The 15,879-nt window shown below is 36.5% G+C and overlaps 1 protein-coding gene across 2 annotated transcripts; it reads left to right on the forward strand.

Annotated features, from left to right (window-relative positions):
* The first annotated feature begins 30 nt into the window (after positions 1-30).
* LOC117329748 (ELMO domain-containing protein 2-like) lies at positions 31-13,158 on the forward strand. 2 transcript variants are annotated; one of them, XM_033887869.1, is made up of 8 exons: positions 31-197; positions 2,559-2,774; positions 4,008-4,137; positions 5,611-5,740; positions 7,473-7,606; positions 8,927-8,995; positions 9,553-9,686; positions 10,927-13,158. In XM_033887869.1, exons 2-8 carry the CDS (start codon positions 2,618-2,620, stop codon positions 11,112-11,114), a joined length of 942 nt encoding a protein of 313 aa, XP_033743760.1. In that variant the 5' UTR covers positions 31-197; positions 2,559-2,617; the 3' UTR covers positions 11,115-13,158. The 2 variants fall into 2 exon arrangements, with proteins under 2 accessions (XP_033743760.1, XP_033743761.1); XM_033887870.1 differs by lacking the exon at positions 31-197 and adding an exon at positions 217-368.
* Positions 13,159-15,879: the final 2,721 nt, after the last annotated feature.

The raw sequence follows: 15,879 nt of genomic DNA on the forward strand, positions 1-15,879 counted from the left end.
GCTTTACTCAATATAGGATGAGGAGACGTGATTGGTTGTAACTTGGTAACCCTATATTGACCCATTTCCGTTTATAAAATGCTTAGCGCACCTGAGTTTTCTGATCTGAGATTGAGATGGAACGCAATATGATTACAAGAATATGTCATGAACAAACAGTGTTATTGCCAAAATATCAACGCATGTTAATGGATACGGTAAATAGTCTTATCATAGATTGACCAATTAAAATTTGCCGTGTATGTGTTCAACCACTGCGCCATCTGTCAATTTATTGTTTACTTCCGGTTTAAGCCACATGGGTGCACTACCCTTAAACATTTAGTTCCACGTGTAACTGAGACTGTGTTTGATTTTGAATCATCTTGGTAAGTTTGTATCTATTTACGGTGCGTATCACTAATCCTTATTTTTTCGCCATTTCCACAGGAATTGGTGATTGACTGTTGATAAAGCTCTGTTTTTACCATAGAGTACTCTACTATCGTGAAATGGAAACCTGGTTATAGATAATGTTACTTTGCAATTGGTATCAGATGCATTAACATGAGAAAGTTCTTGTGTAAATATGATAACAAGGCATAAAAAGACTGTACACTTTGATGAGGGTGATGGTTGACTCGTAATTTAACACAAACCATGTCACCATATAAAAGCAGTTAGAGCTATTCAGTTTGTGCACAGGGGCACGTTAAAATAATAATGTATACATGAAATGATTAAAAATGTATGTGAATCAGTGTGTTATGTTTATACTGACCCACATAAATTTTTAATCACTTCATGTATACATTATCATTGTGACATGCCCCTGTGGTTTGTGATCTATATCACACATAGGGCCCGTTCGTTAATGCAGACAAACAGGTTTGTCAGTTTTTAAATGTAATATTTCAAACATATATCTTGACGGACCTGCAAATGTTAATACAGGCCTTGGAAGTCTTATCAAGGCTCGTCTGAAAATAATATAAAATCACCAGGTCCATCCTTTATTTATAAACAAACAACACCGGTCCAACTGGTCCAACCGTTTCGACCACAACAATGAAAACGGCCATTATACCACATAGAAACATAGCAGAGAGATTGCCTTCCTTTAATGTCTACTTTTTGAGACAGATTACCTCCCATGAAAGTGTTTTTTGAGAGATTATCGCCCATTAATATCTGATTTTTGTTAGAGAAATCACCTCCAATTAATGAATTTTTGAGAGATCTAGATACCTACCCCCCAAAAAAACAAACAAAAAATCACTGTATTAACCCTTCTCATTCCCTTGCAATTTCTTCAACAGATCTATGCTAATATGATTGTTGTTTCTGATGGAATTAGCAAACCATTAAGAAGATTAATGTCTCCATTGCTAGATTACCGCTCAATAATGTCTTTTGAGAGGGATTACCTCCCATTAAAGTATTTTTGAGAGAGATAAAAAATATCTCCCATCAATATTGCTCCTTTTTGAAGTTAAACTTGTATATCATTAAGCACACCTAGAAGCAGAGCATCTTATATAAATTCATTAGACCAAACATAACATCAATTAAAGAAAATGATTTATTGGTTAAATTTGCTGAATTACCAAGTACAATTATTGTTGTTGAAAAGATTTTTTATCAAATCTCAGTAATTTCAGTCAGGATTCCCACTTAGGACACCTGCTACCATGAGACAAAAATGTTATCAAGTGGCACTAGAAGATATAGACCACCATCTTCTGATAGTGAGCTGGTCTAATTGTTCTATGTCCATGGTCCATTGTCATCTGTCTGCCCGTAAATAATCCTTAATATTTGTATTTCTTGAGAAGGATATATTTCAAACATAATATGTAGGTCCCCTTTAGTGCCTTGTAGTGTCCATTCCATTTTGACTCTGATCGGATAAACAAAATGTCTGAGAGGCAGCCATCTTTAATTTTAATGGTTGAAATTACTGCATGCTTTTTAAGTTGAGGAGTACTAGGAGAATATTTTTCAAACATGATGTGTACATCTCCTTTAGTCTCTTGTTCTGCCCATTTAATTTTGAGCCTGATCAGGAAATGAAAATTGGCCAACAAGTGGCCATCTTTGGTATTTACAGTTGAAGATTTTTATAGCTATTTTTTGTTCTTAGAGAGTTCTTCTTTGTGTCAGGTATGACGTCTCTGTGGTAAAAATTAGCTGCTTCTCGCAAACTTTGTGGTAAAAATTAGCTGCTTCACGCAAACTCTGGGGTCAAAATTAGCTGCTTCTCATAAACTCTGTGGTAAAAAAAATGCTGCTTCCAACAAACTCTGTGGTAAATATTATAGCTGTTTCCCGCAAACTCTATGGTAAAAATTAGCTGTCACTCAAAGGTGGGCGGACCTCTTGTTTGAATCAGATACAAACATGATTGAAACTCTTGTTTGAATCATAAGGTATATCTTATTTGATACATTCAGATATTGTGCAAATCATAGGAAAAAGATATCAAGGCAAATTTTAAATATGTTAGATAAACTTAGAATAAGTGGAAATTGGTATACATGATTCATTCAACAACTTACATTTCTATTAAAAAATTTTAGGTCGCTACAGAAGGTGAGACAAGGAGACTCCAGTACTCCGGGATATATAGAAACTCTCCATGGTAACAGAGTGGCTTGGAAATGCCTGGACGGCGTTGTACTTCTTCCTTGTGAGGCCAATGTGGAAGTGGGTACTTCGCAAATACACAGGACGGTGTGAGCTTCTGCGGCTATCATACCAGTATGATGAGGGTGCTAAACGTACCAAAAGTATCGGTTAGTACCGGCTGTAGATGATTGTAGTGTCCCTCCTTCAAATGAAGGGGGACATAATCGTTGCATTACCATATTTGGCCTAATAAGCACATCTGCCCCCATAAGCACACCCCAGTTTTTTTCGGGGGGGAAAAGATGATTTGTGCGCTACTAGAAACATATAAGTTCCTTACCTCACTGAACTGCCAATATAATCTTCAGTCTTTAACTTAAGATTGTTTTCACTACATAAAGGTATTAATGAAAAAAAAAGATAATTTTTTTCCACACAGATTTCCCTCTACATTGTGTGTTTTTGTAAGCACAGTGCGCTTAAAAGGTTGAATACAGTATTATCGGTGAGGTGTCCTGTTGGATGTCTTTGGCAGTATGCCTCAATGAGGAATCCCTATTAAGTTGACATCAGGTTTGTGCTATCAAAAAATAAAAAAGACAAACACGTGTGTATATATACTGCAGCCTCCCAAATCACACACATGGATTTTGCACTCGGGGGAGACCATCCTTACGCTGTTGTTATGATGTTAAACAATACAAAACCGACTGTAAACAAAAACTATAAACAAAACTGGAAAAGTACTACCAGTACACTGCGACTTGAAATGTCTGTAGGTACTCTTATGAGGATATGACTCCATAGTCCATATCCATTTGTTCCTTTATCGGGGATGTACCAGTTGTACCAAATAGGTACAGTTTCATATGATAGAATTAATTAAGTCTTAAATGAATTTCCAGGATTGCGACCGGCGTTTGCTTCATTTTTTTACAACATAACAGATGTAAAATCAATTCCTGAATAGTAATGTCAAACATAGACATATATAAATTATTTTATTTCATCGCAAATGGAGAGTCCCTGTTTCATTTTTAACAAAAAGTATATTTTACATGACAAATGAAAAGTCACAGTTTCACTATCTTGGATCCAAGTGGTACTTTGTACGTTTGAAAAAACAATCCACGAGAACTGGTTCGGTTCTGCTGGTACAGCACATTCCATTATGAGTACAGCAGATTTTACAATAGGTATGAGCCCGATAAAGGAATGCTCAGTCTGTTTGTTTCTCATCAATGGATGCAGAATACAGAAATCACCTACAAGGCTTTTAAAATGGATGGAAAAAAAACTGGGATATCATCGTCAAGTTCAGAGCAATAAAATTAATCACCATTAAAAAATTAAATAAACTTACACATGACATGGTCTTAAATTAGTGTTTTCTCCTCTAGAGAAGTCGCTGAAGCTGTCCAGGGTGACTTACCTGAAGGAGCTGTACAAATCTGACAACATCCAAGATGTTGCAGCTGCTGCTCAAGAGGTGATGGTGCTGAAGGCTGTCGTTTCAGAGGTCCATCCCAGGTAACTTTAAGTCTTAAATCGTTACAGGGGAGACAATTCCAGGTAACTATAGGTCTTAAATCGTTACAGGGGAGACAATTCCAGGTAACTATAGGTCTTAAATCGTTACAGGGGAGACAATTCCAGGTAACTATAGGTCTTAAATCCTTACAGGGGAGACAATCCCAGGTAACTATAGGTCTTAAATCCTTACAGGGGAGACAATTCCAAGTAACTGTAGGTCTTAAATCCGTACAGGGGAGACAACCCCAGGTAACTATAGGTCTTAAATCCTTACAGGGGAGACAACCCCAGGTAACTATAGGTCTTTAATCCTTACAGGGGAGACAACCCCAGGTAACTATAGGTCTTAAATCGTTACAAGGAAGACAACCCCAGGTAACAATAGGTCTTAAATCGTTACAGGGAAGACAACCCCAGGTAACTATAGGTCCTTAATCCTTACAGGGGAGACAACCCCAGGTAACTATAGGTCTTAAATTGTTACAGGGAAGACAACCCCTTGTAACTATAGGTCCTTAATCCTTACAGGGGAGACAACCCCAGGTAACAAAAGGTCTTAAATTCATACAGGGGAGACAATTCCATATCTGTCATATAATTTGATATGTAAATCTGTGATTGCTTTAACTTTAATGTTTAAAGTAATATAACAAGAATCATATTGGAAATGTGCTTGCAACTGATTAGAAATTTGCACGGCATAATTCATACAGGGGAGACAATTCAAATAAACCTAGTCCAAACCTATCAGTTTACATTAACATGACAATGTATTTAGGTAGCCATTGTCTCGGACACAAAACTTGTAGGGAAGTTTCTGATATCTGTCAATCCTCATTAAGGTAAACCGTATTTCTATTGTCTGACAAAACTACTGTTGAATTTTGATACTCCAATCAAAATTTAATGCGAGTGTTTACTGTTATGGTACATGGTTGCCCTTCTGTGTGTCTGTCCAGGATAAAATTTTGTTTGTCAAAGAAATCTCCTGCCATTTTCAACAGATTTTTTAAAAGACTTGGTAGGATTTTTGCAAAAGTTATTTCCCTTTGTTTATTTCAGTATTTGAATCTTGCCTGAAAACTCTCCCACATTTTTCAATAGATTTCTTTGAAACTTGGTAGGCTTTAGAACTTTGATATATACCAGTAATTGTGTTTCACTTGAGCAGCATTTTGATTAGACTTCATTTGCATAAGGTAATTGCAGTTTGTTATTTCAGTATTTTAATTTTTTTTCATAGATCCCTGTCTTTGTTTTAAACAAATATATGGAATCTATTCTTGGTGAGATTTGTTATAAGAATCCAAGTCTTTTTTGCATTTGACCCTCCTGGGTTCCAAGGGTGTTCGATGTGATACTCTCCTTTTCAGGAAAGTATAATATTGAACACCCCTGGGAAGTAAAGATGATATTTGACTGGCAGATATTGTTTCACTTTGTAGTACTCTTGTTTTGTTTGCATTTCAGATTTATGGACTGTTTCCAAGTCTGCTTGTGTCAGATTTGTGGATACAAGAAACTTAAGAACGAAGTTGAGAGTATAAAGAAAGTGTTATATTCTGCTGAAAACCCAGACCATGAAACGAAACTTCTGAAGGTATTGATACATAATATTGAGATATATCTTGGTTAGTGTGTTGTAAGGGGCCTTTCAAATCAAATTTAAGCTCTGCTGTCTGTCTCTGAAAGTTACAGATATTTTTAGCCCACCATCATCAGATGGTGGGCTATTCAAATCGCCCTGCGTCCGTGGTCCGTCCGTCCCTCCATCCCTCCGTCCCTCCGTCCCTCCGTCCCTCCGTCCGTAAACAATTCCCTCCCTCCGTCCCTCCGTCCCTCCGTCCCTCCGTCCGTAAACAATTCTTGTTATCACTATTTCTCAGAAAGTACTGAAGGGATCTTTCTCAAATTTCATATGTAGGTTCCCCTTGGTCCCTTGGTATGCATATTGCGTTTTGAGACCAATCGGAAAACAACATGGCCGACAGGCAGCCATCTTGGATTTTAACTGTTGAAGTTATCGCTATTTCTGAGAAAGTACTGGAGGGATCTTTCTCAAATTTCATATGAAGGTTCCCCTTGGTGCCTAGTTATGCATATTGCATTTTGAGACCAATCGGATAACAACATGGCCGACAGACAGCCATCTTGGATTTTGACAATTGAAGTTTGTTATCGCTATTTCTGAGAAAGTACTGAAGGTATCTTTCTCAAATTTCATATGTAGGCTCCACTTGGTGCCTAGTTATGCATATTGCGATTTGAGACCAATCTGAAAACAACATGGCCGACAGGCAGCCATCTTGAATTTTGACAATTGAAGTTTGTTATCACTATTTCTGAGAAAGTACTGAATGGATCTTTCTCAAATTTCATAAGTAGGTTTCCCTTGGTGCCTAGTTATGCATATTGCGTTTTGAGACCAATCTGAAAACAACATGGCCGACAAGCAGCCATCTTGGATTTTGACAATTGAAGTTTGTTATCACTATTTCTGAGAAAGTATTTAAGGGATCTTTCTCAAATTGCATATGTAAGTTTCCCTTGGTGCCTAGTTATGCATATTGCGTTTTGAGACCAATCTGAAAACAACATGGCCGACAGGCAGCCATCTTGGATTTTGACAGTTGAAGTTTGTTATCGCTATTTCTGAGAAAGTACTGAATGGATCTTTCTCAATTTCATAAGTAGGTTCCCCTTGGTCCCTTGTATTGCATTTTTGGACCGGTCTGTCCTGAAAACAACCTGGCAAACAAACAGCCATTATCATTAAATCTCAAATTTCTTATTTAGCTAGGATTCCCTTGTTTGAAAATTACTGGAGGGATGTCTCAATTTGCACAGATTAGTAAAATGAAGGGAAAAGTAGAGAAAAGATCAATCTGACATGGAACCTATCAAGATCATTCAATGGTGGGCGCCAAGATCCCTCTGGGATCTCTTGTTGTTACATGTATTCTTAAATACCCCCGTCGCCCCATATGTGATTTCCATAATCCGACAGATGTACACGTAGTACATGCAGGTTAATTGGTGTCCATATGGGGAATTTACATTTTGACGTGGGGATGGGGATAGAGGGATCTCTTCAGGAAAGAATTTTCAGACTGCTTAGCTTAATATTTTTATTTGCCATATAAAACAATAGACCATGGAACATAATCCTGAATTCCAGGAAATGTTTCAATTTAAGTTTTTTAAAAAGGAATATCAAAACTTAAAAATGCAAAATTAAAAAGCGAAAAATTTTTGACAAAAAGGGGTTCATGAATGAAAAAAGTTAATTTTGTCCATGTATTTTAATATATGTGATCTTACCTTTTGGACAGCTGTGGGAGGTCATGATGCCAGATGTTAAGTTAGAAATGAGGGTCAGCAATCAATGGAAGGAGCTTGGTTTCCAAGGCGACGACCCAAAGACAGACTTCCGTGGCATGGGCGTACTGGGCCTGTACCAACTTCTGTAAGATCGGTCACTGGTGATTTGTGTATTGTTAGCGTATTTGTGTTTATATGTAGCTTAATACCATTACTGATGGAGAGTTCAATTGAAAGTTATTGAATTATTATCGAATTATAATTGAATTATTTTGATTTTAGCTATAAGAATGTCTCATTAAAGAAACTTTTATTCTGTTTCAGTAATCTTCTTCTGTTCTGTCTTAGTTTGATATTTTTAGACCCATGAATGAAAATAAATGAAATGGGAATAACACAAAATTTAGAAAAATTAACATTTTTAGCCCACCATCATCAGATGGTAGGTTGTTAAAATCTCCCTTCGTCTATCGTTCACATCTTCGCTTGCCAAGGCTTCTGATTACGTTACACTCCACGAACCCATGGCGGATATAGTCTTGTTCAAACCGTCGCGCCCTGGAATCCCAGGGCACCCAATCAAATCGCATTTTACATTCTGGCTTGGTTTCGCAGTTAACAAAAAATGCGGCACCCAGTACAGAGCTACATTGCCAACTATGTCATGGCATTTTACCTAAATACAAAAATCTCAATCTTTGGGGGAACATTCGCAGTGTTTGATCAATTCATATAAGTCATTGATCACATATCTCATCGAAATGACACCAAACCTCGATGTGTGTTTGTAAACATCACCGATGAAGTAAATCGGTAACGCTTGTTTTGATTGGTCGAAAATTTCATGCGTGAAGGGTGGTAATTTCGAATCACCACTAGAGGGCCAGAACTGACGCCTATATCTGCCAAGGGTTCGTGGAGTGTAACGTAATCAGAAGCCTTGGGTAGCGAAGATGATCGTTCATGGCTTGTCCTTCCCTCAGTAAACAAACCTTGTTACCACTAATTCTTGAAAAGTGTCTAAGAGGATTTTTCTCAAATTTCATTAGTAGATGCTTACTTTTTCTGTTCAAATTTGAGTGTGATCAGGAAAACAAAATGGCTGAACTTTTATTGCTAAGCTTTTACACTACTGATTTAAGGGAGGGGGCTTATTTGAAGATAAATATGGTACTGAACTTTTACACTTAGGGAGGGGGCTAATTTGAGAATAAATATGTTACTAAGCTTTCACACTAGGGTAGGGGGCTTATTTGAGGATAAATATGGTACTAAACTTTTACACCAGGGGAGGGGGCCTATTTGAGGATAAATACAGTACTAAACTTTTACACTTGGGGAGGGGGCTCATTTGAGGATAAATATGGTATGCATTTGAATAAAATAATGTACATACATGCATGTATAAAGTTAATTATTAATTGTGAATGCTGAATAACTTTGGTGTTATTGATTTTTCCCCTAGGTATTTTGCTGTGAAGCACTCAGATCAGTGTCGGAGGATTCTCTCCCGTTCCAAACATCCCACTTACTGGTAAATGCATCTTTGTTACTCCATAATACAAGTCCTTTGGGCTAAGTGACTTTTTGCCTTTGTGCTGTGTCCATCTTCTGTCATCCATTTGTGTCGTCTATGTTGTGCCCATTCAGTATGAACATTTTCTTTTAAGCAACTTATTCTAAAAGACTAAAAGGCCTTGAGTTCTCACATTAAGCTGGTAGGTTCCTGGGATAGAACCCAACAAAGTTTGTGAATAGAAATTACCTTGACCGATATTCAGAGGTCAAATTTGTCAAAACATTCAAGCAACTTCTTCTAATGAACTAAAAGGCCTAGATTCATGGTATATATTCGGCTATTATAAGTTTTTTTGATTATGCTGGACAACGTTTGTGAAAAGAAATGACCTTGACACATATTCAAGGTATTAAGGGTCAAATTTGTTAATACACAAGTTCTTTCGAATAACTAAAATGCAAAGATTTATCAAAGAAGTGATAACCAGGTGCGTGATACAGGCTCTTTGGGCCTCTTATTGAAACTCTGTACTGTGGGATGTTTTTCTTTAACAGAAACGTTTGATGTTTTAGGTACCCCTACGCTGTTGTGGGAATCAACTTGACAAAAGCCATCTATGAACTGTTACAAAGCGGAGCACTACGGACACATTTCTACAACATATCCAAGGGTCAGCCATTCCTTCACGACTTCCATGAAGTGTACTGTAAGTTTTTTAGGATTATAAATTAGCTTTGATACTAATTAAAACTGTTAACACATATTGCTAATGCAATGTATCTTGATGTTAAAAAAACAAATGGCTTCCCCAAGATATTTAGCTCAACTTGTCCAAAGATATAATTCCGTCCACAGGGATTGATACGTTCCAGTGACCAAGAATGAAAATTTAACTTTAAGGTCACCCTAACCCTAACTCTAGGGTCCAATCCTTAGCTCTCTTCATTTAAACCTAAGGTCCAATCCCTAGATCACCTCGTTTAAACCCTAAGGTCTGATCCATAGATCACTTTGTTTAACCCTAAGGTCCGATCCCTAGATCACTTTGTTTAACCCTAAGGTCTGATCCCTAGATCACTTCGTTTAACCTAAGGTCCGATCCCTAAATGACTTTGTTAAACCCTAAGGTCCGATCCCTAGATCACTTCGTTTAACCCTAAGGTCCGATCCCTAGATCACTTTGTTAAACCCTAAGGTCCGATCCCTAGATCACTTCGTTTAACCCTAAGGTCCGATCCCTAGATCACTTTGTTAAACCCTAAGGTCCGATCCCTAGATCACTTCGTTTAACCCTAAGGTTCGATCCCTAGATCACTTCGTTTAACCCTAAGGTCCGATCCCTAGATCACTTCGTTGAACTCTAGGGTCCAATCCCTAGTTCACTTTTTTTAACCCTAAGATCCAATTCCTAGATCACTTCGTTTAACCCTAAGGTCCTATCCATAGATCACTTCGTTTAACCCTAAGGTCCGATCCCTAGATCAAGTCATTTAACCCTAGATCACTTATCATTGTCAATAATAAGTTATTCATGGATCAGACCCTAAGGTTAATTTTTCATTCTGGGTCATAGAAATATGTCAAGCCCCTGTAATCCCTGTAATCCATTCATACTTTGGAAGATAATCAAACTCATACTTCTCCCCTATATGTATTATGCAGCACAGCTGTGGTAAACCCAGAGTCTGCCCTTGTTTACAGAACTGTAAATGCGGTAATTTTCGCGATCGATCCACCTTCGCTTGTAGTTCGAGATCATGCAAATTCATATCAAAATAATACACTTGGGGGAAGTTTTCGCCTTCAAAAGGACTCCATGTAAATAGCGTAAATTTCCACGTTTACAGTAGATTTGTCCTGTGTTTACCAGATAGTTTGGTTCTAGTCATAGACATTTCAAATGGACATTGTGTAAAATAACTTAATAATATTCATCTCCATTGCAGGCTACATGCTCTTCGAATTCGACAAGTTTTGGATCAACTCAAAGCCGAAGGATATTATGGAGTTCGGAAGACTGCAGGGAAAATTTAAGAAACTCGTTCTCAGTAAACTTAAGGATGACCCATCGACAGTTTTAGTAGCTGATTTCCAGAAAGGACACCATGGAGAGGATTGCTTTGGAAATAGCTGATTATTTGGAAAGTAGCTTCGGAAATGTTTAAAACAAAGGCCGTGAAATTGAGTTTACATGGACCTCGTTTGTTTGTGTTCATTTGCTGAATTAGTTTGATATGTCGACATATCCTAAAGATTGGTACTAGTCATAAATTAATTACCTCCACTCAGTGGATTTGACAAACTTTGGTCTAGGGCATCCTTGGGCGAAGGACCTGAGGGGCAGGGCCCAACTGAGAGAAATATTGCCTGTTCCTTTTGTTTTTTGTGTAAACAGTGACAGCCAGCCCCCAGCTTATCACAATATTGAAAACATTGTCCTCCACAGTCCTGGTAAGAGTCATAAACAAATCATACAAGTTAAAAATAGAAAATGGGAATGTGATCTGGAACTGGAAGATAAGAAGCTTTGGTGGAAGAAAACTCTGAGAGACTTTTAAACAAACAAATGTCACAAAATTACGATGTCTGCAATACTGTCTGGTCCATCAAATTTTACCTATTACCGTAAAAGTACTTAATTTGATGCATTCAAATTTTAGTGCAAAACCAAGTTCCAACAAAATACCAGAATGATCAGTTAGCACACCGAAAGTGATTGTCATAGATACCAATGTAGTTAAACTAGAATTAGCGCAATCATAATTTAGCGGAATGCTAGAAACGCTAAAACAAGATTACCGCTATAATATGTACATTTCAGTTACATTTTGTTATTCAGAATTAAAGTGGATTCAACACTTGTACATTTTGTAGGGAAGAAAATGAAATATATTAATGTTTTTTTTATGAATGGAGTTAGAGAAGTAGTTCTTTGATAAAACTGTGTTCAGTTTGAGTATATCGGTACTGTGAATACTTTATGATCGCCATTATAGTATGGTTGATAAATATTGATGTCACTGCAGTTTAAGCAATATGTACTGTGAAGGTGGCTATTTCTGCAGGGTTGGATTTTGACAGGTAGACCATATGCGTAGGGGTTATTTTCATTAATTTTTCATTAGCTCAAAGTTAAAAAATACCTCATACTTCGTTTGCAAGATAACATTTTCGTCAGCCGAGTGTCCTTCTTGCATTTGGCATAAATAAATACCACCCCCCACCATGAGCATTGTCGAAAAATTTAACTAATGATAACTCTCGTAACGGCATTGTCGAAAATTTGACTAATAATTACTCTTGTTTGAGCATTACGGACAAATTTGACTAATGGTTACTCTTGTAACGGCATTTTTGAAAAATTTGTTGCTCACAATTACTCTCGTATGAGCATTACCGAAATTTTGACTAATGATAACTCTTGTTTGAGCATTGTCGAAAAATTAACTCTGGTATGAGCATTGTTGAAAAATTAACTCTCGTATGAGCACTGTCGAAAAATTAGACTAATGATAACTCTGGTATGAGCATTGTCGAAAAATTTGACTAATAATAACTCTCGGATGAGCATTGTCGAAAAAATCAACTAATAATAAATCTGGTATGGGCATTACCGAAAAATTTATAAGATGAACATTAGCTTCAATGTAAACTTTTATATTTCATCCATTTACTATTTATTAATGAATATCTATGTAGGCGATTTATATGTTTACTTAATAATTACAGTATTCAACCTAATTAGAGCACCTTCCCATCTACGTGCACCCCCGCCTTTTTAGGAGTGCGCTAATTGAAACACATAAAACGTTTCTTACCTCAATAATGTGCCAATATGATTTTCAGCCTTTTAACTAAATACTGTATTGTTTTCGACACATAAAGATATGTTAATGAAAAAAACCCACTTTTCACATGGGAAATTTTCCCCTGTGCATGGGGGCTGCAGTGGCCGAATGGTTAAGGTGTCCCAACACTTTATCACTTACCCTCCACCTCTGGGTTTTGAGTTTGAAACCTACGTCGGGGAAGTTGCCAGTCGTCCTTAAATGACCCTGACTGTTAATAGGACGTTAAACCAAATAAACCGAACCAATTACATGTTTTTTTTAAGTGCACCTTTTGTGTTTTTGTAAGTGCACAGTGTGTTTACTTGTTCAAATACGGTATATGTTTTTTTTTAAAAAATTGTTTGACTGTATATTCTGGAGTTTCTAAGTTTAGTAGTGTTCTTGTTGAATTGAAGCATTATGATTCATTTAAACATTGATGTCAATATTTTTTAGTTTCATAGGGGTATGAAACAAAAACTTGTTTGCAAATTGTATGAATCCACGTAGCAGATTCTTACAAAAGTTTACGAATCTTTTTATATTCATACACCTATGAAACTAAAAAATATTAAAACAAATGCTTATAATTCATTTCAGAAACTGTTTCAAATTTAAAACATGTTTTTATGTACAATTTTACTTATTTACTGAGGACATTTTTTAACAAACCAATACGCAATGCCAGTGGTTGTATTTCGATGTCATGATTTTTGTTCCATTTACGGTTTTTTTTTTCATTAAAGCATTTTTAGTTTCATCGGGGTATGACACAAATTTTGTTTGCAAACTGTATGAATCTGCGTACAGAAGTTTGCAAACAAATTTTGTTTCATACCCCGATGAAACTAAAATAAAATTGACATCAACGCTTATAATTAATTTTGAAAATGATTTTCTAATTTAAAACATGTTTTATGTACAATTTTACTGGTTTTAAATGGGATTCTTTTTCTCAAATCAATACGCAACGTCAATTGTCGTATTGTGACGTCACATTTTTCACGCCATTCTCAGAATTTCTTTCATAGAAGAATGAAAAGAATTTTTCGACCAATCACATTTGAGTATTTACAGAAAACAAAGAAAAATTAATTATAGAGGTATGAAAAGAAAAACTCAACCAACAGAAAGCTGTATTCTGCATACAAACAATGGAAATTTAATTATTACAATAATATAAATGTATTGTTAGGAAATGTAAGACTTTGTTTTGTCTTCATGAAATTGTTCACATGAAAATTCATCACATATAAAATATTGAAAAACCCTATATACACTTGTCATTTTTTCTTCATGATCCGTCTATCGTCGTGCCTCATGTGCGGTGTTCGGTACATCAAATTTTTGACATCTCTTTCAATACCCCTGATCCAGTATTGATAAAGTTTTGCAGGAAGCTTCAATGACATATGATGAACAATAAGATGGATGTTTACTATAGTTTATAACCCCATGAAAAGCCAGGATCATTTTGAGGCGAAGTCCCCTTGTAGTAGTTGGTGATTACCACACTGAACAACATAAGGGAGGCCTGTTCTATGCCATCCATGCAGAGCAGTTAGGGTAAAATGTATTGCCCAATAACACAATCACAACATATAGACCGGCCTGTCTCTCTGGGTAGGCGGGATCCAACCATGCACCTTGTATCTTCACCTGAGAGTACATGGCCGACTCTCTGAGGTCATGTATGTTCTTAAATGAGGTAGTCTTCAATTACGTATATTACAAGGAGCGCCTGCCTCAAAATGACCCTGACTATTTACAGGGCCATAAACCCAGCAAACAAACAAACAAACAAAAACAAACAATTCCATTTCTGGAGTAAACAGTATCCAATTAAAACTGCAACTCCGACTTAATTGTACTGAGGATGGAAGTAAAAAGTTTGAATTTGTTCTGAGGATGGAAGTAAAAAGTTTGGATATAGGGTATGTAAGTATGGTGGCTAATTCTGGCCAGGTAGCATTGTGGCATTGGCAGTTTGGCACCCCCTGTCAACGCAATATTACGACAATACGCAATGCTTAGATCAGTGCACCATCTAAAGAGCAACAATGTGCAAAGCGAAGATTGACGCCATGCAAAGAATGACAATGCGCTGTAGGAAAAGTGACAATGAACCATGAGAGAAGTGACAATGTGTCATGTGAAGAGTGACAATGTGTCATGTGAAGAGTAACAATGCGCCATGCAACGAAAGTACCCCGCCATTCATAATTCTTAATTTGCCTTTCATGTAAAACATACATAAAGCTTTCTTTGTTAAAGGGCATCTCAACTATTTAAGAAGAATTAGCAAAACCACATTTGTCGTTTGAGAACAAAATCTTCTGTCAAATGCTTCAGTTTTGTCCTTCCATGACTCATTAGTGATGCTTAGAGCATGAAGTGTTGATGCCTAAGAGGGGACCATCAACTCAAAATATATTTTTTTTAAGAAGACAAAAGGAGATGCAAATGGCCCACAAAACAAAAATGCTTAAACATGTGAAACACTTAAAAAGTTAAAAAAAACAACAAAAAAACAAAAAAACAAACAAAAAAAAACATTCGTTTTGAATTATGCTTCCTTTGTTAAACGATGGTGTTAACTGTTTTAAATTATCACAAAACGGAAAGAAAACCCTAAATCTATACATATTTACGTTTTACAGAAAACAAACCACATGGACAATGGTCCATTCATTGTGCAGTTGCAAAGATCTTTTCAATACAACTAAAACCCAGAACGATGAGACGACAAAGAAATTTTAGAAATGCTACATTTAGGCTTAGAGGTAAGAGTTGTGAATTTAATGGTACTGCAAAATATCGGAAACATCTATAGGAGAGAAATTTGTACCCAGTTATGTCAACCATTTTATGGCTAATTTCGAAAAGGAAACCGTAGAGAAATGCGCAAATCAGTCTTAAGTTTATCTTAGATTTCTTGACATTTTATTATTTGGGCACATTCGAGAGCAGAGTTTTGTGATGTTTGAACATTTTCAACAACCATCACCCTTGCAATAAATCAAAGACTTGGAATTAGATCTGACAAGCAAACTAGACGCCAGCGTTTAT

The sequence above is a fragment of the Pecten maximus genome, chromosome 6 (genome assembly GCF_902652985.1).
Source record: "Pecten maximus chromosome 6, xPecMax1.1, whole genome shotgun sequence".
Classification (NCBI taxonomy): Eukaryota; Metazoa; Mollusca; class Bivalvia; order Pectinida; family Pectinidae; genus Pecten; species Pecten maximus.

Bases quoted from the DNA above. Each gene is read 5' to 3' on its own strand.
- LOC117329748 (XM_033887869.1), top strand. From the start codon at position 2,618: ATGGTAACAGAGTGGCTTGGAAATGCCTGGACGGCGTTGTACTTCTTC. The intron at 2,775-4,007 runs GTTAGTACCGGC...TTTCTCCTCTAG, and splicing joins TAAACGTACCAAAAGTATCG to AGAAGTCGCTGAAGCTGTCC. The intron at 8,996-9,552 runs GTAAATGCATCT...TTGATGTTTTAG, and splicing joins TCCAAACATCCCACTTACTG to GTACCCCTACGCTGTTGTGG.